At 34.8% G+C, this 27508-nt stretch overlaps 1 protein-coding gene across 8 annotated transcripts in view; it reads right to left on the bottom strand.

Moving 5' to 3' along the window:
* The window catches only part of LOC143246574 (cell adhesion molecule Dscam1-like), a 114079-nt gene that overhangs the window by 37739 nt on the left and 48832 nt on the right, over positions 1-27508 (bottom strand). For all 8 annotated transcript variants that reach the window (XR_013026045.1, XR_013026046.1, XM_076493519.1 and 5 more), the window contains exons 6-11: positions 26087-26356; positions 15525-15932; positions 12002-12163; positions 10916-11200; positions 6279-6398; positions 4803-4976 (exon numbers count right to left, since the gene is read on the bottom strand). Coding sequence is in view for 6 of the 8 variants with exons in the window: in XM_076493519.1 (XP_076349634.1) it covers positions 4803-4976; positions 6279-6398; positions 10916-11200; positions 12002-12163; positions 15525-15932; positions 26087-26356 (1419 nt within the window). In the remaining 2 variants the exon portion in view is untranslated. The remainder of the gene's footprint in view (positions 1-4802; positions 4977-6278; positions 6399-10915; positions 11201-12001; positions 12164-15524; positions 15933-26086; positions 26357-27508) is intronic.

The following is a 27508-nucleotide window of genomic DNA, read 5'->3' as shown; positions in this document are numbered from 1 at the left end:
AGATATTGACAGTACTTCTGATGTGTGTTCACATAGATATTGACAGTACTTCTGATGTGTGTTCACAGGTATTGACAGTACTTCTGATGTGTGTTCACAGGTATTGACAGTACTTCTGATGTGTGTTTACATAGATATTGACAGTACTTCTGATGTGTGTTCACAGGTATTGACAGTACTTCTGATGTGTGTTCACATAGATATTGACAGTACTTCTGATGTGTGTTCACATAGATATTGACAGTACTTCTGATGTGTGTTCACAGGTTTTGACAGTACTTCTGATGTGTGTTCACAGGTATTGACAGTACTTCTGATGTGTGTTCACAGGTATTGACAGTACTTCTGATGTGTGTTCACATAGATATTGACAGTACTTCTGATGTGTGTTCACATAGATATTGACAGTACTTCTGATGTGTGTTCACAGGTATTGACAGTACTTCTGATGTGTGTTCACATAGATATTGACAGTACTTCTGATGTGTGTTCACAGGTATTGACAGTACTTCTGATGTGTGTTCACAGGTATTGACAGTACTTCTGATGTGTGTTCACAGGTATTGACAGTACTTCTGATGTGTGTTACATTGACAGTACTTCTGATGTGTGTTCACAGATATTGACAGTACTTCTGATGTGTGTTCACATAGATATTGACAGTACTTCTGATGTGTGTTCACAGGTTTTGACAGTACTTCTGATGTGTGTTCACAGGTATTGACAGTACTTCTGATGTGTGTTCACAGGTATTGACAGTACTTCTGATGTGTGTTCACATAGATATTGACAGTACTTCTGATGTGTGTTCACATAGATATTGACAGTACTTCTGATGTGTGTTCACAGGTATTGACAGTACTTCTGATGCGTGTTCACAGGTATTGACAGTACTTCTGATGTGTGTTCACAGGTATTGACAGTACTTCTGATGTGTGTTCACAGGTATTGACAGTACTTCTGATGTGTGTTCACAGGTATTGACAGTACTTCTGATGTGTGTTCACAGGTATTGACAGTACTTCTGATGTGTGTTCACAGGTATTGACAGTACTTCTGATGCGTGTTCACAGGTATTGACAGTACTTCTGATGTGTGTTCACAGGTATTGACAGTACTTCTGATGTGTGTTTACATAGATATTGACAGTACTTCTGATGTGTGTTCACAGGTATTGACAGTACTTCTGATGTGTGTTCACATAGATATTGACAGTACTTCTGATGTGTGTTCACAGGTATTGACAGTACTTCTGATGTGTGTTCACATAGATATTGACAGTACTTCTGATGTGTGTTCACAGGTATTGACAGTACTTCTGATGCGTGTTCACAGGTATTGACAGTACTTCTGATGTGTGTTCACAGGTATTGACAGTACTTCTGATGTGTGTTCACAGGTATTGACAGTACTTCTGATGTGTGTTCACATAGATATTGCATGAACTAATACAATAAATCATTAATTTCTACTTTTCTGTGAGAAGAAAAAAAACCAACCCTAAATGAGGTATTTTCAGAAACAAACCAGACGAAAACAAATCTATCCTGACCAGAAACAAAATGTACAACAGAGAAATAAAGAAGTTAATACATTGTTTGTCTCTTGTGTATAAGATCCATAGTTCCTTCCTCAAAACTACCTTTATGTTTAATTATGAAGACCAGGTTAACTGAATCATTATACTAACCCTGAACGCCATCCATTTCTGTAAGTATGAAGATCAAGTGAATTGGATCATTATACTAACCCTAAACACTATACTTCTCTCTAAGTATTAAGACCAGGTTAACTGAATCATTATACTAACCCTGAACGCCATCCATTTCCGTAAGTATGAAGATCAAGTGAATTGGATCATTATACTAACCCTAAACATTATACTTCTCTCTAAGTATTAAGACCAGGTTAACTGAATCATTATACTAACCCTGAACGCCATCCATTTCTGTAAGTATAAAAATCAAGTGAATTGGATCATTATACTAACCCTAAACACTATCCGTTTCTCTAAGTATAAAAACCAAGTAAATTGAATCATTATACTAACCCTAAACACTATCCGTTTCTCTAAGTATAAAAACCAAGTAAATTGGATCATTATACTAACCCTAAGCACTATACTTTTTATTTAAGTATGAAGACTAAGTTAAATGGATCATTATACTAACCCTAAACACTATACTTTTCTCTAAATATGAAGACTAAGTTAATTAGATCATTATACTAACCCTAAACACCATCCATTTCTCTAAGTATGAAGACTGTTAATTGGATCATTATACTAACCCTAAACACTATACTTTTCTCTAAATATGAAGACTAAGTTAATTAGATCATTATACTAACCCTAAACACCATCCATTTCTCTACGTATAAAGACTAAGTTAAATGGATCATTATACTAACCCTAAACACTATACTTTTCTCTAAATATGAAGACTAAGTTAATTAGATCATTATACTAACCCTAAACACCATCCATTTCTCTAAGTATGAAGACTAAGTTAATTGGATCATTATACTAACCCTAAACACTATACTTTTCTCTAAATATGAAGACTAAGTTAATTGGATCATTATACTAACCCTAAACACCATCCATTTCTCTACGTATGAAGACTAAGTTAATTGGATCATTATACTAACTCTAAGCACCATCCGTTTGTCTGATATGCAAGTTGGTTAAGTAATTGTTCTGTGGACTCGTTGCTGTTTTATGGAAAGTGTTAAGAAACACTTACTTGTAAAGAGACAGTAATAGTCAAGTTATGAATGAATGGTACAGATACCATCAATTTACCACAACCTTCTCGAGGATATAGACGTTCTCAAAGGTTGTTACACTATAAACATTTGTGAATATCTTACACAAAACCTGATGACGAAAAGAGCAAAATATTGCAAGTTGTTACCTGCAGAACAAAGAGACGAAATTAATATTTTCAATGGCCATTACGAGTAAATACGGAAACATCTTTAATTTCATTAGAATCGTCATGATCACTTCACCAGTAAACTCAGACCCCTTAAAACATACTGGGGCGGATATACATAGTCTGTAGAAAATAATATTTTTACCATTAACATCTCCAGCAAGTTAGAAAACGGGACGTTTTAGAGCTGTGCAGTAAGCATGTCCGAGAATCTACAATTGTAAAAAACAAACCAAGTACACAAACTGTACTATTACAACATTATAATATTTTAGCGACTTCCGCTTTACCAGTTGTAAAAAAAAAATACAATTGTAAGAACTTTAATTAAAACTAATTTTAGCAATGCCTTCGGCTTCCTCCCATACAGATGTCATAATGATCAGAATAATATTGTGTACGGTATGTTGTTGTTGTTCTTTTGAATTAAGCACAAAGCTACACAATGGGTTATCTCTGCTCTGTCCACCACGGGTATCGAAACCCAGTTTTTAGCGTTGTAAGTCCGCAGACATACCGCTGAGCCACTGGGGGACAATATTGTGTATGACTCTTGATGCAGGGGACATGCGCAGAGACAACACGTGCACGGCGCTAGTCTGTCTTGTGTGATTTATGTACTTAAGAAAGAAGAAATCTGAAAGCATATATGGTATTTATATGGTATTCTAAATGTTTTAAGACTACTCGGCATTATCAGAAATACCACACAAGGGGAAGAAATTCTGGTTTCATAATATGCAATTTAATGTACACGTCAGCTCATTGGCGGCCATTTTGAATAACGTCCCTTACCTGATGTTCCTCAACCAAATTGCAAGGACATTTTCGAGCATAATTCATAGTATAAGAATCCACCTTGAAAACAAGTTCTATAATAGTTGGCAATGTATTCTTAGTGTTGTAATCCAACAAAAGTTTTTGCTTCGATTTGGCTTTCTTTCATAATTATTTGAATTAATAAGTCTATTCCATCCCATATTTTGAATGCCATGGCTATAGGTACTCTGAAAAGGACAATATTAGATATTTTGTTTGTTTTAAAATCAGAAAGGAATATTGAGGCAGGACAGAAACCCTACAGGGCTCGTGCGCACGTATCTCAAATACAACTGTTGAGTGCACAACTAATCAACAACACTAGAAGAGCTACTAATAAACGAATAGTGGTATTGCTTGTCAGTACCATCATCACAGCTGATTGTGTAAAATGTTCAGCGGCATATCACGGCTCGAACCTTGTAGCTTTTGATTCAAAAACAAGTACATGAAATATTGAGTCAAACTTGCCAAGAAATGGATAACATATGGCTTGAACATTGTAGCTGGATATTAGAACCGTCTAATTTGGTCATAACGAGTATACATATATATATATATATAACAAAATAACAGGGAACAGTTATATATATTTACATATACGTTGTGGCGAATGTATATGCACAAAAATTGTATGTTCCTAATTTCTGACTCGGTCGAATTGTTATTTTATTATCAGAGTGTTTTGTAAAGTGTTATCAGTGAAGCTTTTTCCGAGGGGGTTACTAAAATGTGAGCTGAAAACGAAAATGTTGAATTAATTTTAAATCTAAAGAAACAAATAAATCGATAACAAATTATTTTGAATTCAGTAAATAATAGGGTGTATCAAATGGAGATGTTATTCTTACGGCATTGCTTTTCAATTACCATCGTAAAGTTATAGGTTGAGGCGTCTTAATTTTTTTATTCACAACAAAGGGGGCTTCACTCACAACAGAGGGGGCCTCACACTGAAATAGTTCAGAAATCACTGGTGTACACATCCGAAATTTTCTAATCAAGGAAAGAACAACTCCGTAACGTCCTATTTCTGTGAATACATACCATGTACTGAGAGGTAGATTACTTTACTGAGGTCACTTCCTATTCCATTTGAAGCCTGGCACAAATAATATCCGCCATCTTCTTTTCGAGCATCCAAAACCACTAAGGAGCCATTTTCTACGACATGAAGACGAGAAGTGCTGGGTACTGGCTGGTAATTGCCGGGAGAATCCCCTGCAGAGAGGGATATAGAAAATAACGGCTTTTTAAAACAAGCATTTTGAAAATTCAGTTCATTGAAGAGCCGTAGTGTCCCATCGGTACTATAAATTGCGCTTAAAACCTTCTAGTGTTATATAAGTGGCCCGTTAATATTGTATTTCGTTTCTTTCGACTCCAAGGAAAATGAATTATAGAGAATAATACGTTGCCCTGATGAGCATTCGAGTGAGTAGGAAAACGCATTACTGAAAAACACGGTTTCCGGTAATAGCATTCTTGGTTCTGTTCGGTCCCTAGTGTGATTATTGTTTAACCTAAACTTGAAAGCAGGCGCCATTATATTGCACAATAATGGTAAACGGATGACTTGACTAACCCTAATCTATGTATTAAAATGTGCATTACATCTCATTTCTCTTCCGTTTTATCACTGTAATTGACATTTAATTATAAAAAAAACAAACAAAGATTCCTAGTCATTATCTAACGAAGTGATTAAAAGAAATTATTCCGTAACGTTTTGATAAGAATTTTCTTGTTTATAAATATTAAATACTGAGCTTTATTTGCTGTATGTGTACGTCTGATTTTAGAAATACGCATACATAATTAATTACTTTAAAACCCGCTAGTTGCTCATCGTGAAGACGAGAATGGATTTTGCATCTCCCTTAATTGTAAAACTCACGAGCTGCATTAAAAAAATTATATGGAAAAACTCGGGAATAAGTGCTTAAAGTACACAACAAATTAAGGACGTAAGTAATTATGTTTTCTAATGTTACAAACCATTAATTGTTTTTATTATAAAACTATAACTAATGTTTATCTGCCAATTTATGTGTCAGAATGATTTCATTTTCTTTCAGAAGATGTTAACCCATTTTCTTCGATATCCATAAAAACAAAACCCTACACAAATAGCAGTGGAACTTAAACAATAACTCATGACAGATTACCATCAGGAAAGGCGAAAATTAACATTTTCATAATGATTACGTGATGTTCAGGTTTTTCTTTTTATTTCCTATTTCAATTATTCTTACAAACGTCTTAATCAAAGTGGTGGAAACAAAAAATACTTTAATAAATATAAGAATTTCACTAATTATCATTCCAGGGGAATAAAAGACGCGTCCTGAAACAATATTTTAAAAAACAACAACAGCTAAAAGATACTCGATAGAAGTCGTAAAAAAGACCGTTGATAAAAATTACGTTGAACGCGATAAGTGTAACAAAAAACGGTTTTTTAAATGAACTGTTGTAATGAAAATCCTGAATATCATAATAGAGAAAACTGAGGTAATCTACCAGCAGCTTTAAGCCAGGCCACTCTGGGTGGTGGAAAACCTTCAGCTCGGCAGTTTATGGTGGAACTTCCCCCTTTTACAATCCTGGTGTCACTAGGTTCTGTTCTCCAGCGAGGTGGCACTGTAAATGAATCGCTCACATTACAAAACAGATTTAATCGAACAGCAGAAAAGAAAGAGCGCCATTTCTTCGTCATTAAAAACAGATGTAAATATACAAATATAAAGTTTTTGTAACATTAAAAAAAAACGAGCTAATAATAATTGATTTGGTTTGAATTTTACAGAAGTCTACACTAGGACTATCCGCGCTAGCTTTCCCTAATTGAGCAATGAAAGGCTAGAGTGAAAGTAGTTAGTAATCACCACCCACCGCCAACTACTGTTGGGCTACTCTTTCACCAATGAATAGTGGGATTGACTGTAATATTATAACGGCCTCACGGCTGAAAGGACGAGCATGTTTGGTGTGACTTGGATTCGAATACGTGACCCTCGGATTACAAGTCGAGTGTCTTAACCACCTGGCCACGTAGGGCCTTTTTCACCATTAAAAACAGATGTAAATATCCAAAGATAAAGTTTTTACGTAACATTAATAAAACTTATAACAATTTAAAACACCAAACGTGTTCATTATAACCTCAAAATATTGAAGGCAAATTTTTTTGAAAAGCCCAAATTAATTTATTTGTTACTATTTTTGCTTGTTACGACTTGTCTCAGAGAACACATTATATAGATATACCTGCCTCATCATAAGGATCTTATGTCAAAATAAAATATTACAAAGATAAAACATCATCAGTTTATTTATTTTGTATGTTTATAAAGATTAAAGTTAACAAAGAATAAAGAGAAACGAAATAAAATCCCACAACATTATCGTTCTCAGTTAACTTCCTGTTGCAAAATAATTTCTAAATACCAGACTGAAAATAAAAATTCAATAAAGCTAACACTAAAACGACAGTTTTAAGGTTAACACTAACGTGTGTTTGCTTATAGAAAAGCCACATTAAGCTATCTGATGAATCCACCGAAGTGAATCGAACCCTCTGAATTTAGCGTTATAAATCCGTAGGCTACTAACAATAATCAAAAGAGAAAATTTCTAAGTTAACAATAATAAAAATAAAAGTTTCAAAGTTAACAATAATTAAAAAAAGAAAGTTTCAAAGTTAACAATAATTAAAGAGGAAAGTTTCAAAGATAACAATAATAAAAGGAAAAAGTTTCAAATTTAACAATAATATAAAGAATAAAATTGCAAAGTTGATAATAATAAAAAGAGAAAGTTTCAACAGTAATAAAATGAGGAAAGTTTTAAATTAACAACAATAGAAAGAGGAAAGCTTCAAAGTTAATAATAATAAAAAGAGAAAATATTCAAAGTTAACAATAATGAAAAGAGAAAGTTTCAATGTTAACAATAATAAAGGAGAAAAGTTTGAAAGTTAGCAATAATGAAAAGAGGAAAGTTTCAAACTTGACAATAATATAGAGAGGAAAGTTTCAAAGTTCATAATAATAAAAACGATAAAGTTTCAAAGTTAAGGATGATAAAAAGAGAAAGTTTTAAAATTAATAATAATAAAAGGAGAAAATTTTAAAAGCTAAGAATAATCAAATGAGAAAGTTTCAAATTTAACAATAATCAAACGAGGAAGTTTCAAACTTGACAATAATATGAAGAATAAAGTTTCAAAGTTAACAATAATAAAAAGAGAAAAGCTTTAAAGTTAACAATAATAAGAGAAAATTTTAAAAATTAACAACAATAAAAAGAGAAAGTTTCAAATTTAAAACTAATGAAAAGAGAATATTTTCAAAGTTAACAATAATGAAAAGAGAAAGTTTCAATGCTAACAATAATAGAAGGGAAAATTTTCAAAGCTAACAATAATGAAAAGAGGAAAGTTTCAAACTTGACAATAATAAAAAGAGAAAGCTTCAAAGTTAACAATAATAAAAAGAGAAAGTTTCAATGTTAACAATAATAGAAGGGAAAATTTTCAAAGCTAACAATAATAAAAAAGAGTAAAGTCCCAAAGTAAACAATAATAAAAAAAAACACAAGTTTCTCAGTTAACAAAGAGGAAAAAAAAAAAAGATTCCAGTTTTGGAATCAACAGTGATGAAAAATGGCTGTTTTTACCAAATCAAAAATCACTAGGATTCAGCTATAGCCGTTCAGAATATTAAACTACGGAGCAGTAGCACACTCTGCCACAAAGGCTTTGTCTATCTCTTTTAACAGAATCACAAGTCTGACTGCCATTACGTTATCAAGTAGGTTCAACAACATGGCGCCGATTTGGGCCCTGCATTCTAACCACTCTACCATCATAAGGCCCAACAATCATGAGCATAAAGAAGTTTCAGTAAATTCAGTGAAAATCTTCAGTAAAGTCTTTAAGGTTCGTATTCTCCACCCAACTAGAAAAACATACTATAGAAAAGACCCCAATACGAAAAAAAAAAAAATGTTGCAAGAGATATATTGTAAAAAACTGAAATACACGTTTATTGCAAATCATTCTTTATTAGCAATTTTTCGGATATATGTTACCCGTCAGGCGTAGCTGCTAAAATTAGGAGACATTTGTAATATCTGTATATTAAGTAAATTTACCAGGATTTTAAAAGTTAAAAAAGTTCTCTGTCCACCACGGGTATCGAAATCCTGTTTCTGGCGTTGTATGTCGGGAGACCTAACATTGTGGGGTATTTTACCAGAAATTGGGATCTTTTTTTATTTTTTGAATTTCAAACAAAGCTAGACGAGGGCTATCTGCGCTAGCTATCCCTAATTTATCAGTGCTGGACGAGAGGGAAGGCAGCTAGTCATCACCACCCATTGCTAAATTTTGAGCTACTCTTTTACCAATGAATAATGGGATTGACCGTCATATTATAACGCCCCCATGGCTGAAAGGGCGAGTATGTTTGGTGTGATAGGGATTCGAACCCGCGATTCTCAAATTACGAGTCGAACGCCCTAACCACCTGGCCATGGCGGCCGGAACTGGAACAATCCAATGAACTTAATGATCCATGATAGCGTGATTTTTGAAACGAACAAAATAAGTACTAGAAATCACATAACAAAATAACTGGAGCAATAATTAATTTAATCCAGTCGATACGAATGGTTCACCGCGCAAATTCTTAAATAATTGTAGCACAAAACTGAGACCCTTGCGAGCCGAGCTTATGTCTTTTTAACAGGTGTTAAAATTCACTCATTGGACTACGATAAAAACAAACAAACAAAAGCCTTGCAATACAGCTTATAGAGGCACGATGTAAAAGTATTTTTTGTAACTTAAAGTTCGATGCTTAAGCAAAACAATGCTGCAAATATAACTTTATATTATCTCGTTATAAGATTGTATCACAAGGTCAGACTTCTATGTAATATCTAGTACATAACTGTATACGTAGTGTACATCTGCTGCACAGTTTAATAGAACAAATGTCATCTTCACAGTAAAGGCGTTGTTGTTGTTAATTTAGCTTTCACATTGTCAAAACCCTTTGGAACAAGAGACTAATTGAGATTTCTAGGTTAGGTTATTACTGTAGTGGATTTCTGGAACCGCTGTTGAAAAGCCTAACATATGACGAAATGAAACAATTAAACATGTATCTCAGGAAGGTTGGTATGGGTATTAAAACTGTTATTAAAAAAAGTAGAGAACAACGTTTCGACCTTCTTAGGTCATTTTCAGGTTAACAAAGAGTGAGTTTGCAACTGACCATTGCCAGGCGCATGTCTTAGGGACGAGAATGTAAAGGTGTACGGGATTATAGGTTTTTGCTTCGTTTCTTAATCAAATGGAAAAATTTCTCACCTAATATTTTGTGTAATTATATAATAGACTCGATGTTGTTCTAACCGAATGCTTACGAACTCAGTTTTCTAAAATCAGCTTTGGAATATACGTAACTCAAGTTTAGCCTCATTTTGACGTCACTAAGTTGCACAGTAACTTATATGCTATCGTTTGCTACGTGGTCAATTTGTCTTCATAACTATCAGTACAAATAGTAAAACATGTGACATTATATAAGCAGTTCTTAAACATCAGTTTATATGTGCATTATAATGTAACACAGGAAGTAAAAGTAATATAATACAATAATATAATGTAATGTAATATAAACGTTTGTTAGTGTTAGTTGTAAAGCTAAATAGTAGGTCGTATCTGCATTCGGTCCATACCAAGGAATCGAAATTCAAATTTTAGAGTCGTCAGTTCGTAAAACTTATTATTTAATTTCTCAAGTGTATATTGGTGTCCGGAAGACATTATTTTGGGTTTCAGTAGAACGTTTCTGAAGAAACTATAAAGCGAAACGTTAAGTGATTAAAGAAAGAAAAAAAAACAACACATTTTATGTTATAAGATAATTTACTTCTAGTATTAAAAGTCCATAAACTTACTGCTGACCCGTTAGAGGACGTAATACACTAGTAATCCCAGAATTAAATGTAATTTTTAATTAATTTGCAAAATAATTTCTAAAAATTGCATAATGGTTATTTTTACAGATGTCTGCGTTATACACAACTTTGTACGTCTAAAAATAGCAATGTATGAAAACATCAACATAAAAAAATTTTGTTTATACCGTGAATTATGATTGTGGAGCTATGTTTGTCAGTGCCAACATGATTGGTGGCTGTACACGTATACTGCCCTCGGTGATCAGGGTTCACAGATTTGAACAAGATAGTAGAAGAATAATCCGCTAGGACGTGCACTTTCAGCTCTTCGGATTCCGTTAGCAGATGCCCGTTTTTCAGCCATTTCATTTTAATTGGTGGATCGCCTTTAATAACAGTGCACGAGATGCTCAGCCGCTGGTTGATATGGACGGATTGGGGGAAATGAAATGGTTCTATTTGTGGTTTGACTGTAGAGGAATAAAAAAGTCATTTTTATTCTTCATAAATTAAGGAGAAAAAAGGAAAAGTCTCTATATTAAAACTACGACATGGTCAAAATAACAAAATAAGTTACTTATGGAGACTTATAACGTGATGATAAAAATTATTGGTTGTTGCTGTTTGCTGTTTTGAATTAAGCACAGAGCTACACAATGGGCTATCTGTGCTCTGCCCACCACAGGTATCGAAACCCGGTTTTTTAGCGTTGTAAGTCCACAGACACACCGCCGAGCCACTGGAGGACAAAAGTTATTGGAGATATGAGACACACACGCAAAAAAATCGAAAACGATTTATTCAGCTTAAAGTAAATATAACAAACATTCAAACTGTATAGAAATTTTATCTCGTTCTCAAAATGAAAATTCAAACTGTATAATTTGTACATAAGTTTAACTTCCAGATTAAATATGTGTGTTTTTATTATAGCAATGCTATTTGCTAAGCTCATCGATAAGAATCGAGCCCTTGATTTTAGCGTTGTAAATCTGTAGACTTACCGCAGTACCAGTGAGGGACCAGATTAAATATATATATATATCTTAATGAAATATTTTACATAATCTTGGAAAACTTTAACTTTTAACAATTTTCATATCTTGTTCAACTTGTAACTTGTTTCACTAATGTTACAGAATATGAACATGGACCACAAGAACAATCAGCAAGTGACACGGAACATATTACCCATCTTACCTTATCAGCGATCTTCAATAATATTTGAAAAGTGACTCTTTTATATCATAGATGAATAAATATAAACTTACTGCGTATGAAGATAGCAACATTGCCTTCTGCCGTGTTTCCTTCTTTGTTACTGGCTCTGCACGTGTACAAACCCTCGTCACCAGGGCGTGTCAATGCTTCGATAACCAAAGTTCCGTTGGAGAAGACGGTCTGACGACGATGGTCTGGTAGTCTCACTCCGTCTGAACGAGAATATATTAACAGATATTAAAACCGATAATTTCAAAGGTACAGCACTGTGCAAAAGTGTTACGACAAGAGAATATTTTGTCATTCTTTCCATTTTATGGGACTAATTATTCCATGTCTTTACATAACGTAAACTTCAACACCATAGTAATGCTTCACTGATCCATGTTGACAATTGAATGAACCAGGTGATAATTCTTATCATTCGATAGAATTCCCACATACTTGAACCAAGGGTGTGTCATAAGGGTTCTGGTTGAATGAACACAGTGATCAAGTTTAGGGTCTGAAATAACTGTCATGATACTTCATGCAGTTAACTATAGAGAAAAACGCTAACAAGGAGCTAACATACGCTAGAATAAACCAGTTTGATAGCACTGCACAAATAAACCTTGATAAAAAACAGTGTTTAACATATATTGCGCTTTGTTTTCATGCCATGGCTTAAAACGCTTAGAAAATTGTCGGTAGAGCAGAGAGAGATCATATAAAAGCTTTATGTAATGATGGTTGAACTCTTTGATAAATTGTTGAAGATTTGAAATGCTCCACAAACACAAAGTACTTCTTACATCATGAGACAGACACAAGTATATCTGAAATATGAAAGGAAGAGGCAGAACACCTAAACTCAATGGTACTGATGTTAAGTATCTTTGTCTATGTAGCCTGCAGGACAGAAGGAAGAGTGCTACTGATCTCAAACGTAAGATAAATGATCATGGATCAGATGACAGAAAAGTGTCCAGATCTACAGTAACAAGAAGACTTGACGATAATGGAATATTTGGTCGTGTAGCAATTAAAGAACTTTTACTTTCGATCTCCAAATATTGTCAAGAGAATGACATTTACTTAGTACAGAAACCGGACTGTTGATGATGGGAAAAGGGTATTATGAACAAATGAGTCCAAGTTTGAAATATTTGGTTCAAAATGTAGGTTACAAGTCTGGTAAATGAAAGGTAAAAGATACTTATCTCAATGCATAGTACCTACCATGAAGCATAGGGGAGACAGCATGATGCTTTTGGGGTGTTTTATGTTTAGAAGACAAAAGATGTTTACAAAACACGTATATGAAATAACGGATCAACACAAGTATCATACAAGTATAATGGATTAGTATCCATTATGGTATACCCAGTAGTTTGCGTATTATACTGGTAGAGAATTTTACTACCAAGAGACAATGACTCTTAACACTCATCCAACCTATACAGAAATTACTTATCTAAGAAAGAAGCTGCTGGAGTCATTCAAATGATGTAATGACCACCACAGAACCATGATGTCAACCCAATTGAACAGATCAGTGATTTGATAGATCTAAAACTTGATAAATCAAAAGTTACATCCAAAGAAACTTTATGGGAGTGTATTGATTTTGCGCAAAGCTGCACGAGGGCTATCTGCGCTAACCATCCATAACTGAGCAGTGTAGGACTAGAGGGATGGAAGCTAGTCACCACCATCCCACGCCAACTCTTGGGCTACTCTTTTACCAACAAATAGTTGGATTGACCGTCACATTATAACGCCCCCACAGCTGAAAGGGCGAGCATGTTTGGTGCGACGGAAATTCGAACCCGTAACCCTCAGATTACAAGTCGAACGCCTTAACCCACCTGTCAATCCCGGGCCGAAGATACATAGTGAAAGCGGATGAAACCTTACACGATTTGCTATAATTGAGTCAAAAATGCAAGGTAAACCAAATACAGGGATCTGTTATAACCGACTTAAAAGTTCAATATAAAGGAATGAAATGTAGGCTGTTTATTGATGACTAAATAACACGAGGTAATAGTTAAGCTTTTGAATGGTAGGTTTAATTGCACATTTAATATTTGATATTAAGGCAGCACCAAATAAATAGAAGAGGAAACCACAGGTTTGAAAGAACGTAAAATGTTCAGCGGACATCTAATATAAGTATCAATGACAAATTAACAGCAGTTGAAGTTAATCCATAAAGAGCAAAGCCAAGAATGAGGTACCCTAAAAATATATAGGAGGTCTCACTTCGCTAAAAATTGGGTTTCGATACCTGAGGTGGACACCACACAGACAGCTTACTCTTTAACTTTGCATTTCACAACAAACAAGTTGTATATGCAGACGTAGCCTCGATTTGTATCTTTCTGTTTAATCAGTTTCAGCTGTGATAAGAAAAAGGTAACTTACGCTTACATCTCGCATGAAGAATGTGATTCCAACTTCGAAAATATTAAACATATAACCAATACAGCGTTGTTCTGTGTTTTACTTTAATTAAAGTTTTAATACCCGCACCAGTCGTCTTCAGAATATATTTTTACTTCAAGTGGTTTTGTCGTCACCAGGAGTTGTTTAAATGTCCTGTGGTGCTTAATCGAGTTGTAAGGCGATTTTCTATAAGCTCATTTGCCTGGATCTGAAATAATTAAACATTAGTTGCCTAGTTATTATAACTTTTCTGATACTGGATTCATATAATACAGCAATTTTCTTTACGAATGGATTCATTTGAAACTGTGAACTTGCATTATTTATTTAGTTTGATAAATAGTAAAAATAGCATATATTCTAGAAGAGAAACGGCGGTAAAAGTAAGATTGGTTTATCAAGAATGAAAACAAACAATGTTTTTATATTATTTCTGACCATAATGGGCCGGTTTAGAATAATGCGTGTGAAAATTACGTTTCCGATCATCTTGTCTTCTTGCGTAATCTGAGGGTCGCGGGTTCGCAGCCCCGTCGCGCCAAACATGCTTGCTCTTTCAGCCGTGGGGGCGTTATAATGTGACGTTTAATTCCACTATTCGTTGGTAAAAGAGTAGCCCAAGAGTTGGCGGTGGGTGGTGATGACTAGCTGCCTTCCCTCTAGTCTTACACTGCTAAATTAGGGACGGCTAGCGCAGATGGCCCTCGAGTGGCTTTTTGCGAAATTCAAATACAAATTATCTTCTTGTAGCAAGCTCACGAGAAAGCAAGTCGTGACGTTAAACCTGCTTGAGCGTAAGAAAACGGTAAAGTTCAAGTGATCACATGTTTCCTGAACCAACTCGAAGATCCATCGGTTTTTTTACTTTACAAATTCCCCAGTAGTGAAAAACAAAAGGAAAGAAAGAAAATCACAATGTAAAAACTGTCTCTAGATTCAACTTTTACCTCTCTTTGGTTAACGACTGTATTTTTTTAACCATCTTGGAATAGCGTGCCTGTTATCACTGTTCCATCAAAATGTAAACATTTTAATCTGCCATTTGTTTTGGCAACACCTTTGACGAATTCTATACGAGAATAAATTGTAGTTAAATTTGCTTAAAATTCTATTAATAAAATAGCAACGTTCAAAACCAGCAACCTCTTTCCCAAGTGATAGCACTGATCGGGTAGCCACCAATCGGACATGTCAAAACCAGTTTTTCTCCAGCCACAACTGTCAAATTCTTCATGGGACGGATGAAGGGAGGTCCAGGAATGGTCAAGCGTCCACTGTGACGCACTAGTCCAGCTGCATTGCTAGCTTGACATTCGTAGTTCCCACCATGTTGAACCCTAGTTTCTGAGATATTCAAGTAACTGACAACGGTGTTGTGTCGAGTGACGTAGTCTCCAAGACGGAAGCCCAGGTTCTCTGGAACTGGTAAACCGTCCAGATTCCAGGTGACTTGTGGTAGAGGGCTTCCAGAAGCCACACACTTCAGCGACGTTTGTTGTCCTGGGATAACAGTATGTGTTTCAAACTTTTCCAAGAAGACGGGGGGATTATCTGAAATACAAGAGATGAAAGTCAAACATTTATAAATTAATATATTTGTAAAGTTCAGTTACAAATGTCGTCTGTCAAAAAGCCAAGTACACTCGACCGATATTATTAAATCATATCGATGTAACTAAAAAAGTTTTCCAGAGAGGAAAATTCAGGAAAAAGGACCGCATTTTTTAAAAAAATAAATAACATTTTTTTTTCATCCTTGTCGAACTAATATATTTTTTCTCACAAAGTGTAAGTCAATTCTTGAGGATAATGGAACATTTTTTTCCATTTTTTTTTAAAAGTGACGTTTTCAATTTACCTTGAACAGAACAGAATACTGTCCCGGGCAAATATCGCTCGAGGTCTTTTGATTTTTGTTGACTCAGTAACTTTCTTCTCAGAGCTTGCTATGAAGAAACCGTTTTACTGAATTACGTTGAAAAAAGTGCCTTGGTGAGCACAAGAAAAATATAACAGGAAATCCTGGAACCATTTCCACTGAGGAATCTTATAACGCTCATAATCAAAGAAATATAAATGTTCCAAAAACAACAATAACAGTTATTCGGATCTCACTATCGCCAAACGGTGTTAATATATCTTTCATTTTGACTACTGCAGCTTAGCGAACATTGTACAACACTGTTATATGCCTCACTAATACAGCTCGAATAAATCATTTCATTTTATTCAAAAAATCATTGTAAATGTCATTCCGAGTAACTCCTGCCTATATACTGCACCATTCTCATGCTGAAGTTTGAAACGTCTGTGATTCTGACTAGGCGTGGCCTATCGGTTAGCGTGCTCGGACTGTGAATCCCACTGTTCACGTTATCACACACAAACAGACACCCAAAATCCTTTACGCCTTAGATGCGCTATAAGAAATGTTATTCCACTTTAAGTAAGAGAAGCCCAAGAATTTGGGTGGGCGCTACTGGCTGGCTACCTTCCCTGCAGTTTCTCAGTTGGAATGTGAAAACAGCTCTTCACAATTCACCTTGTGTAGTTCTGACTGAAAGTTTTAAACAAACGAGCTTTCGATCGATGCAAGTGCTTCTTTTACAAAATATTTTGCCGTGGTTAAAAAAATTTTCTATTGATGCTTGATAAAATTCTATTATAATTGCTTTTTCAGACAAAAGTTTTCAGATTTTGACTGGCATATTTTTGTATAGATAACATATTAATAAACAGCTTTTCTTTCATTAGACACTCAACGTTTCGCTTTACAGCTGTTTCAGGAACGTTCACTAAACCACAAACCAAAACTGACAATATATAGCTTCAAATGGTTTAAATAATAAATTATATTCGAATCTTTAATGCAAATTTGTACAGAATACTTTTGACATATTATGCAGCAATGATTATTGTTGAACGAATTAACTGTTTCCTGTAGTAAACAAAAGTTCAACCGAAGTTGTAGAGTGAGATAACAGAAAGATATATAAAAAAAAAAATTAAACTTATAGACGCCATCTTTTGTCTGTATCCATCTGTGGTCATAGTTGAAGGATAATAATAACTTTGATATTTCAGTCAGTTTTGGTGAGAATTTGTACAAGAATGATGATTTTAAGTCGGGTGTTACTTGTCCGTGATTGGTTAAAAACTTATCTGCATCTGGTCTCCTTTCTTTTTATTCATTATAGAGATGTCAGTGTGTTCTTCTGTCCTTGTGAGTAAGGTTCTTCGAGTTTCTCCTACGTACGCGTGATGGCAAATGTTACACGTAAGCTGGTAAACAACACTGGAGACAAGACACTCATTTTCAGATTGTAAACACAATCATATAGAGCTGTTAGTTGGCTACATTACACAAGTAGTGTAGTGTACTGAGAGTTTTTAAGTTAGACCTTTAAAGGCCGTTCTATAACTTTAATGGGTAGTTAACGTTTTTCAATAATAGTTCTTATTTGTTTGGAAACAGTATTGTCGGTTACAGGTGTTATGAGAACTAACATTGTTTGTGTTTTCTTTGGAAAATCTCTTATTTTTCTTCTTGTTTATCTATGTTTTTTCGTGTTGGATCGGCAATACTGATTTCTGCGGGTCGCAATCTTTGACAGTTTGTTCAATGTAGAAAGGTGGATGTTCGTTGCCAAGAATAAGCGATTTTAGTCCGGAACGTGTATTTCTTTTCTATTTATGCAGTTGTGATCGATTTTATTCAATTATCCAATAATTGCGCGCTTTTTCTGGAAGCTCTTGAACGATGGAAGTTCAAGTTAAGGAAGAGATGTTTTTTATTGGTTTTTTAAACAAGGTAGATTGTATGTTATTCTTATTTCTTAAAGTAACATCAAGAAAATCTGTGTTCTCCTTGTCACTCGAATGATTCGTGATGAACTTGGTATTGGTAATATTGGAATTTAAAAAGACTAAAAATGTTTTAAAGAAGGATGGCCGCAGTTCCATTGTCCAAAGACTTCATCAGTGTATCTAAGCCAGAGATGAGGGCCAGTATTGATATCTTGTTAGGCGCATAGCTATTACTCTATAAATAACAGCGACTCTATTATCCACTAATACATCTCTAAGTTGGAGATACAGTTTGTTGTCCAGACGAAAATATCCATTGTGAAAGATGAAATGTAAAATTTCTTTGACAGTGTCCATTCTCAGTTCTACCTTTCCATATTGTTTATGTGATTATTAACGAATTCACACACTGCACTGACGCCATCCTCTGTCTGTATAGATGATACAGAGCTACGACATTCAATTTCAAAAGCATTGTTGTGTTTGCCACTATGTGAGGAACATCCTTGATTCATTATAACAGGCCTTGTGTATTACTTAACTGATAGTACCAAAATTGTATACATCAGTTAAGACAGACTTTCAGAAGCAATACCATATAAAACTACCACGGGTCTTAGTAACATATCGAGTTAATGTTTCTTTGGTAAACTGTATAATTCTAGAATGAAGCTTTTAGAAAGTTTATGTTCATCCAGTAGTCTCTTTAGGAGGTTATTTGTTTTTGTATGTTCATAGATAATAGTTTAGCTTTCGTCTCAATTTTTTTGATGGAATCACTGTTAAGCATTTGAAAGTTATTTTCGTCTTGAATGTGATCAACTATTTTTGTCTTGGTGAAGCTTTCTGCTGTTAGCTACAAAACCTTTACTTGGGTCTATTCTTTTATAATGACGTTTCTACAGGACTGTTTGTTCTTGGGAATTTAAGTTGGGCTTGGCATGATGATTCCTATGTAAATTAGGCTTAGCTTGATGATTCGTAAGTACGTTAGTCTCAGATTGATGATTCCTATGTAAATTAGGCTTAGCTTGATGATTCGTAAGTACGTTAGTCTCAGCTTGATGATTCCTATGTAAATTATGCTTAGCTTGATGATTCGTAATTACGTTAGTCTCAGCTTGATGATTCGTAAGTACGTTAGTCTCAACTTGATGATTCCTATGTAACTTAGGCTTAGCTTGATGATTCGTAAGTACGTTAGTCTCATATTGATGATTCCAATGTCTTTATAAAACGTTCCTGATATTTTCCTCACATCCGCGATTTTCGTTTCAATATGTTTGTTAGTATGGGATGGTAGTCGCTTAGTGGTATCAAACGGGTGTTTAGTGAGACATTTGGAAGCTGCGTGATTTGTTGTATCTGTAGTTGAACATATTTCAGAAATGGAATTCATGCCTGAATCAGTGTTATCAGTTTCAATGTTCTATTAGAAGCTGAGTTTGTGATATTTTGCTGGTTTTTAGTCGTTTCTAGAAATGGTTCCATAACATAGAATAAACCGTTTGTTTAATAAAAGAAAAGGCATTTAAATACAGTTGGTTTGACAGTTTAGTTGTTACTGCAGACCAGGTCCTTCATCTGGTAGGTTCAGAGAAGAAGTCCAGTTTGGGAGGTCATTTTCTACTGCTACTTTTTTAAACTGTTGTAATGGCTCCTTGTTAGCACTTGTTATGAGGTCAGTTTCTGATGGTTATTTTTCTTCTCGGATTTTAAGTAACAGACTTTCCTTTCTTTACATATGACGTTTGATTTAATGTTCATTTACCAACTTTTACTGGGAGATATTTAGTACTATTTGGTTTTGTTGTATTGGTCTTAGACGTTTCTTTTCAAATAACGTTGTTATTGAGTCATTCGTAATGGGAGAAATACATCCAACCAACTTTTATTGTGATTTCTGGTTTCATTTCAAAAGATCTGTCAAAGTTATTGAACGGCCTTGTTCAACATTAAAAGTCTCAGTACACTATCATACGATATAATAAAGCCAACAAACCGTTTTACAAAAATGTGTTTACAATCTAAAGATGATTGTCTTGTCTCCAGTGATGTTTCCCAGCTTACATGTAACACACGTACATTGGAGAAACCCGAAGAACCTTACTCACACGGATAGAAAAAACACATTGCAACTCTATAACACTATGTAAAAAAATTTTTACTTTTTCTTGTTCCTGGGCAGAAAGTGTTATTTCCCAATTGTCTATGCCTAAAGTAATTGGAAAAGACCTATTTTTTCTCTTCAAACTTTGCTTTTGTGACCTGGGTATGAACTTTTTAATTTGCCCATATTCCACAACATTTCAGATAAATTCATTGCTGAGTAGCTGATAGAGAATTTTTTCGAACTTACAAGAATTTTTAAAAATTTTCCGCAGCACCTTGGTGTTGCTACGCATGCAGCGGAAACGTGCCCATATCTTTGGCAATTGCAGCTTTGAGTTACAACAACTGCCGTAGTTTTTTAATAACTCAACTTGGTATATTTGGTACCAAAGCCTTTATCTATTGTTTATAAGGTATATTTTGTTCATTAAATGCTTGGGTAATGGTGTCAGGACCTATTGATTGACGTACCCTTCTTACAACTATGGATTTAGGCTGCGGCTTCCTACCTGGCAGGTTAATTTTGATTATACCAGGTTTAAAAGCGTCTTCCGGCCATTCCTTCAATAGCCTGTTTAGGTCAGCGGCCTCTTGATCTCGAATAAGGACACCGCCCCTGGGCAGACGCTTGATACAAACAATAGATGCTTGAGGTTTGCAGCGTTTAACCTCTGCTCTGAGTAGGGATTGATTGTATTGAGCTGGTGTATCTTCAATTATTACTGAGTATTGTGGAAGCTTGATTTTCTGTGAGAATGTATCGATAATTTGTTTGTTTGAATTTCGCGTCAAACTATACGAGGGCTATCTGCGCTAGCCGCCTGTAACTTAACAGTGTAAGACTAGAGGGAAGGTAGATTGTCATCAACAACCACCGCCAACTCTTGGGATATTCTTTAACCAACCAAGATTGGGATTAACTGATCATTATAACGCCCCCTACGACTGAAAGGGCGAGCATGTTTGGTGCGATGGGGATACGAACCCGTGACTCTTAGATTGCGAGTTGAGAGTCCTACTACCCACCTGGCCATACCGAGCTTTCTATCCTTAGACGTCTTTTCTTACCTATACTTAAATTCTTTGGATTTACAATGCTGGAACCTGTGTCTATATGCTCGTGATGTGTAGAGCACAGGTATCCCCTTTTGTAGCTTTGTACTTAACTACAAACAAGCTTAAAACTCTACTTGTGCAAAACCCCCACACCATTATTTCTATTCTTGTAATACATTTTTGTTCGAGGTTTATTACAGTTATGAGTAATGTTGTATAATATTCTCTCTGTGTTCTAAAACAAACAGTTTCATGAATACATAATACAGAAGAATTTGATAAATGTGGGATTTTTTTTTTAAAAATCGTGTATCTGCCGTTGAATTTACATTGACCAAACGTATAGAAATTAAAATTTAGAATCAAGGAACATGAAAACACGGTAGCAGAACATGTGACGGAAACACCTCTTGTTATAGACTGAAGTAATACTTAGTTGATAAATCAGATAGAAAAAGAGCAAACAAAATAGATGTCGTATCAAATGAGGAAGTCAATCCAGATCGAGAAATAACAGAGTAATGGACAGATATTTTATAATTCTGAGTAATTTAGCATAGGTGGCGTGACGGAAATGTAAATGATTACGTGGGTGTACAAATCCTAACAATATCTCTACCGTTACTTCTGAAGAGGCCAGGCATGGCCACGTGGGTTAAGGCGATCGACTCGTAATCTGAGGGTCGCGAGTTCGACCAAACATGCTCGCTCTTTCAGCCATGGGGGCGTTATAAATTGACGGTCAATCCCACTATTCGTCGATAAAAGAGTAGCCCAAGAGTTGGCGGTGGGTGGTGATGACTAGCTACTTTTCTTCTAGTCTTACACTTCTAAATTAGGGACGGCCTGCGCAGATAGCCATTGAGTAGCTTTGCACGAAATTCAAAACAAACAAACAATACTTCTGAACATGGTATAATAAAACATTAAAACTTGTGTAGAGTCTTTTTAAGGCCAAAAAAAATATTTTAATATTTTTAATATTATTTTATTTTAATAATATGTATTTGTGCATTTTAATAATTATTTATTGTGTGATTATTTTAACCTTTTATTTCATTTAGTTGTATATATAAAACTTAAGCATTTGATTGGTCCAATGGAAATGATATTTCCATATTAGGTATGAATACGTATGGCCGCATAAAAGAGCACACAGAAGCTTAATGATTTAGTAACATTTTGTAAACAAGGAAATTTTATTGTCGCGTCCGTTAATAACACGTGTCTGAAAATTTAAACTTAATAAAACATTGTTTTGGTTTTAGTAACAAAGTTTCAATAATACAGCCACGCAGATTTACAAAATAATTTTTTTCTACCACGTAATAATTTTTTTTTTACAAATCGGGAAAAAAAACTCTTACTTTGATCAAAGTATTATTTTGTTTGCCACAAGGAACACTTTTTATTGCTATGTTTGTTATGTTTGGATTCTAGAACGGTGGATAAGACTGTCACGTCGCGATTGGTCTGGAGAAATCTACAGCCAGTGGTTGTCAACATTTTAAACGTAACAAAATGTGACCCGATTAGAATGAAAGTTATTTACTTTTGTAAAATTACATGTGACGTCATGTGAAAAATCTGCAGTGGAGAAAAATGGATTCATGGTACAGGAATTACCGTAGGACATAAAAATTTCAAGGCAACAAAAACCCTTGCAGGCCTGCGTCATCTGAAACTCCGACACATGTACCTCGCAAAATAGCATCAGTGATGTCACAAAATGAAGCAGTAAAACGTTTTAGAGACACCGGGTGGGGAAACTGTAGAAACTATTTCGGGAAGTGACCTAGTTTATACGGTGAATGTCATGACGTTTCAACTTCTGATAAACAGTTCAAGTCTGTGAACTGCACTGATATTCCCCCAGACGGAAGACCTTGTACTGCTCGCTATTGCTGACATGTTGACAAAAGGTCATTCGAATTGAATGAAAAGATACGTTCAGAGGAGAGCTTGCTTGGGGTGAAGAAGGGTGGCCATCACGAAAACATTCATCAGTCAACATCTTCAGAAAGAGACTGCAGTACAGAGATGTCCGTCCCTATCTCTACAGCTCCTAACTATCATTTATGGAAAAGTTAATCATTTCATTAAAAACAACAACATGATACAGTAAAGAATGTGTTGGCTCAAGCCGAGACTCCTCATGCAGGTGAATGAGTTATGAGGTGACTTTTATTAAGGACCGGCATGGCCAAGGCGTGCGACTCGTAATCTGAAGATCGTGGGTTCGCATCCCCGGCGCGCCAAACATGCTCTCCTTTCAGCCGTGGGGGCGTTATAATGTAACGGTCAATTCCACTATTCGTTGGTAAAAGAGTAGTTCAAGAGTTGGCGGTGGGTGGTGATGACTAGATGCCTTCCCTCTAGTCTTACACTGCTAAATTAGAGACCGCTAAAACAGATAGTCCTCGAGTAGCTTTGTGTGAAATACAAAACAAACAAAAGACTTTTATTATTGCTGTTAACAAGGATAATTTCTTTTTTTCAGCTGTTTACTCTTGTTTAAATGTTTAAGTAACGTGTCTTTGTGAAAGAAGTTTCAGTAGTTAAACAATTTTTTTTCCCAAATTAAGTACCACAACGATTATGTTTGTTCCAGGCCTGATTAAAATTACCTTAATGATGCATGAATTAATTATAAAACGAATTAACCGTTTTAATAATAACAATGTTATATGTGCGTATGTGTATGTATTTGTATGTATATTTGTACCTACCGTTTCCATTGAGTACAGGTTTAAATAGCATGGATGTATTTTAGTGAAGTTCCTTATACCACTTACTTAAGTGTTAATAATTAAGTTCGGTTTACCATACGTTATAAATAACAATTGAGAAAGGTATATGCACGATATGTTGACCATGTAATTATATATTAACTGTCTGCAGCCACAGCATGATATAAAGGTTAACAAACAATATAAATATCTTATAAATTTAGCAGTTACGTTTTTTTATTATATGATTGTTTTGTTATCACAGAGGTACATAATAACTTATATGCATTCTGTCCATTCCAGAGAATCGATTTCTGTATTTTAGGATTGTAAGTTCGTATGGTTTGATTTGTTTTGAATATCGCGCAAAGCTACACGAGGGCTAAGTGCACTAGCCGTCTCTAATTCATCAGTGTAAGACTAGAGGGAAGGCAGTTAGTCATCACCACCCATCGTCAACTCTTGGGCTACTCTTTTACCAAATAATAGGGGGATTGATCGTCACATTATAACACCCCCACAGTAGAAAAGGCGAGCACGTTTGGTGAGGCGGGGATTCGACTCTCAGATTACGACTCGAATGCCTTAACCACCTGGTCATTCCAGGCCTGTAAGTTAGTTAAGTTAGTAAGCTTACCTCTGACCCCCAAGGAGATTTTAATAAATGGTGAAAAATAAATTAAAAGCTAGAATTAATGATCAGTGATTATTATTTTCACGAATATAAATCGCCTAATTCTATGCACAAAATAATTTAACATATTTTACATCTATTTCCTTAAATTAATCAGTTCTAGTTAGCGATTAAATTGTATTTCAAATAATCAAACCTTTGGCCAGGAAAATCCCAATAATTGAAATTACAGCTGACTAGCAAAGAAATGACCAGCGAGAATTGTTTAATTCAGCAGATTGGCAGTATATTTCAGCTCAAACACCGTGATAAAAATAATAAACAGTTATTTGTTTCAAATCTAAAACCAATGTCCTAAGTTAAAATAGTTAAAAGTAATTTGTGGGTCGTTATAAAGTAAATAAACATCTGAAAAGTCGAGTGTTTTTGAAGAGAATCCTGCTTTTCACTATGAACTCGCCATTTTTACTCCTGTTGAAGAATACACGTTTTTCATTTATGTTTTAAGGAGTGGTACAATTTATTTTAATAATGATTAATAATGCAGTTTTCTGGTTGACGACTTCAATTTCTTTAATTTATACAGTTCGTTCATCATTTGTTCCATTAAGTATTCTTAAAATTATTTTTGTGGTTGTTGTTTTTGTCGATGTTGTCCATAGGAACATTATTTCCCCCTGTCTTCACCCCCCCATCTGCATGTTGTATACTTGATTATGGTTAATTCATGTTTTCTTCGTGTTAGTAACAAAGACGAGATACCAATCCTTCACTTGCCACCTGCACTCCATGAACAAGTGAAGCTTAATTTATAAAGGCAGCGCCATCTGTGATTTAAACATACGAATAAAAGAAAAACAAAAAAACGTAAACCAACAAGCGCTTCCAAAGTATGATATCCTGGTAAGCAAGTTCGTTGTAGATAATTTATAAATTCAACGCAGGTTAGGTTTTTTTTTGAGAAACTAAAAATTATTCCTTTGAAGTAGGCATTCTGGAGTATCTGTAAGCCAATCTAAAGTCTTATATTCCTTGGTGAAAAATTTAATACAATCTATGAAGTAACAAGTAGCTTATGTTTCGCGTCCTCTGTTTCAATAAATATTAATATATGTATAAAAGGAAGGTAACAATCGAGTTGGAATAAGAAGCTACTTTAGCTAATGTTTTATGAAACTTTTTGGGCTTTCGGAATCAAATACGTCTGTAATAGGCTGAGAGATCGAAACAGAATACACGTTTTTAAATCAAGTATGTGAGAGACATAGATCAGGAATGTTTTCACGAACTGATACGAAGGCTATAGAGAGTACGTTTAGTTGTTAAATATATCTGAATCGATAAAGAAAAAAGTAGTGGATATTTACCAGCAATAACAACCTGGGCAAGTCCTTGGGCTGATTCACCTTCGTTATAAATAAAGCACTGGTACATTCCGGCATCACGTCTGGCCACTGAAGAAATAAGTAGCTGGTTATTTTGAAGAATTCGAACTCTGCTATCCGCTTGGATTGGCTCTGCGTCTTTCAACCACAACAGTGTTTTTATTGGATATCCAGACGTATCACAAGTTAATGTTGCGGAGGCTTCGATGTCCACTTCTTGGAATGAAGGAAAAATGGAGGCTCTAAGTGTAGCTGTCAGAAACACAAAACGGACTCGAGGTGAGTAAATGAAGGTTTTATAAATAGCCCTTGATAAAACATTGAAAACGTGAGATCACTAAAGAAAATCATAATTTTGGTCACAATAGAAAAAATGACAAGTGTACTTACTATAAGAACGAGCATATGAAGCTAAAGAGATTCTGGGTAAAGCATAATAAAACAAGGCATCGATGAAAGTAGTACAAATATGTGAGACGTTACAAACAAACAACAAATACATCCAAATACGATAAGCAACAAGATAAAATTAATAACTTATGACAATAAGTTAATTTTGCTTTTAATGAATTATTTCTTTGAATCAACCGTCTGGATAAAACGCTAAGTTTAAGTGTTATAAATTCTTAAGTTTACACACAAAGCCACCTGGGAGGCAATTTCTTAAACTATTTTTTTTTTAAAAAAGGTGGGATAAAAAGGAAAATAACGAGATAAGAAAAAATTAATTGACTGGACATAAAAAAATTTAGTTAAACAACAAAGTTAATTAAGTCGTTGTAAATAAGTTTGTTGATCTAAAAGTATGGAACTGTTTCGTGACTGCATTTGGATTAAATAGATAGGAAGTACAAGTATTTCAAAGTTTCAGCTTGTACAAAAGCATCAAATGTACGAGTAAAAAATCATATTATCTTTAATTTTTTCATTCCATGTGCGGAATGAAATTTTTCATGTGCACCAGTTTTAGGGCAATGTGCAGATGTGCACTACCGGTTTTGTTTTTTGTAGACCATCGACCCCATTGGATCATTGGGCCGTTTTGCAGTGCTACGGTTGGATACTTGGGCTTTAGGCCTATCGACTGTTAGGGTCATTAAGGTCAACGTGTTGAGATTCCTCGCCATTACTGGGAATGTGCGCTGTTGATATAATGAAGTTTACAGCACTTGAGTGGTTGCTATGCACCCGCACAGCATTAGATGTGATACTTATCAGAGAGATGCCGAGGTAGTTCTTTAGTTACGTAATAAATTTACGTATAGAAATTTTTTCTGTTTTCAAAAACCTGTGGCCTATTCAGACCTTAAAAACTAACGTATAAAGTTAATATAAACACGTGGGTTCGAGAAATCTCCAAAGAAATGAATAAAAACCCTATAGCCCTAGCGGTTTAGTACTCAT

This window comes from Tachypleus tridentatus, chromosome 3 (genome assembly GCF_004210375.1).
Source record: "Tachypleus tridentatus isolate NWPU-2018 chromosome 3, ASM421037v1, whole genome shotgun sequence".
NCBI classification, from domain to species: Eukaryota; Metazoa; Arthropoda; class Merostomata; order Xiphosura; family Limulidae; genus Tachypleus; species Tachypleus tridentatus.
This window is presented reverse-complemented; position numbering and strand designations above follow the sequence as displayed.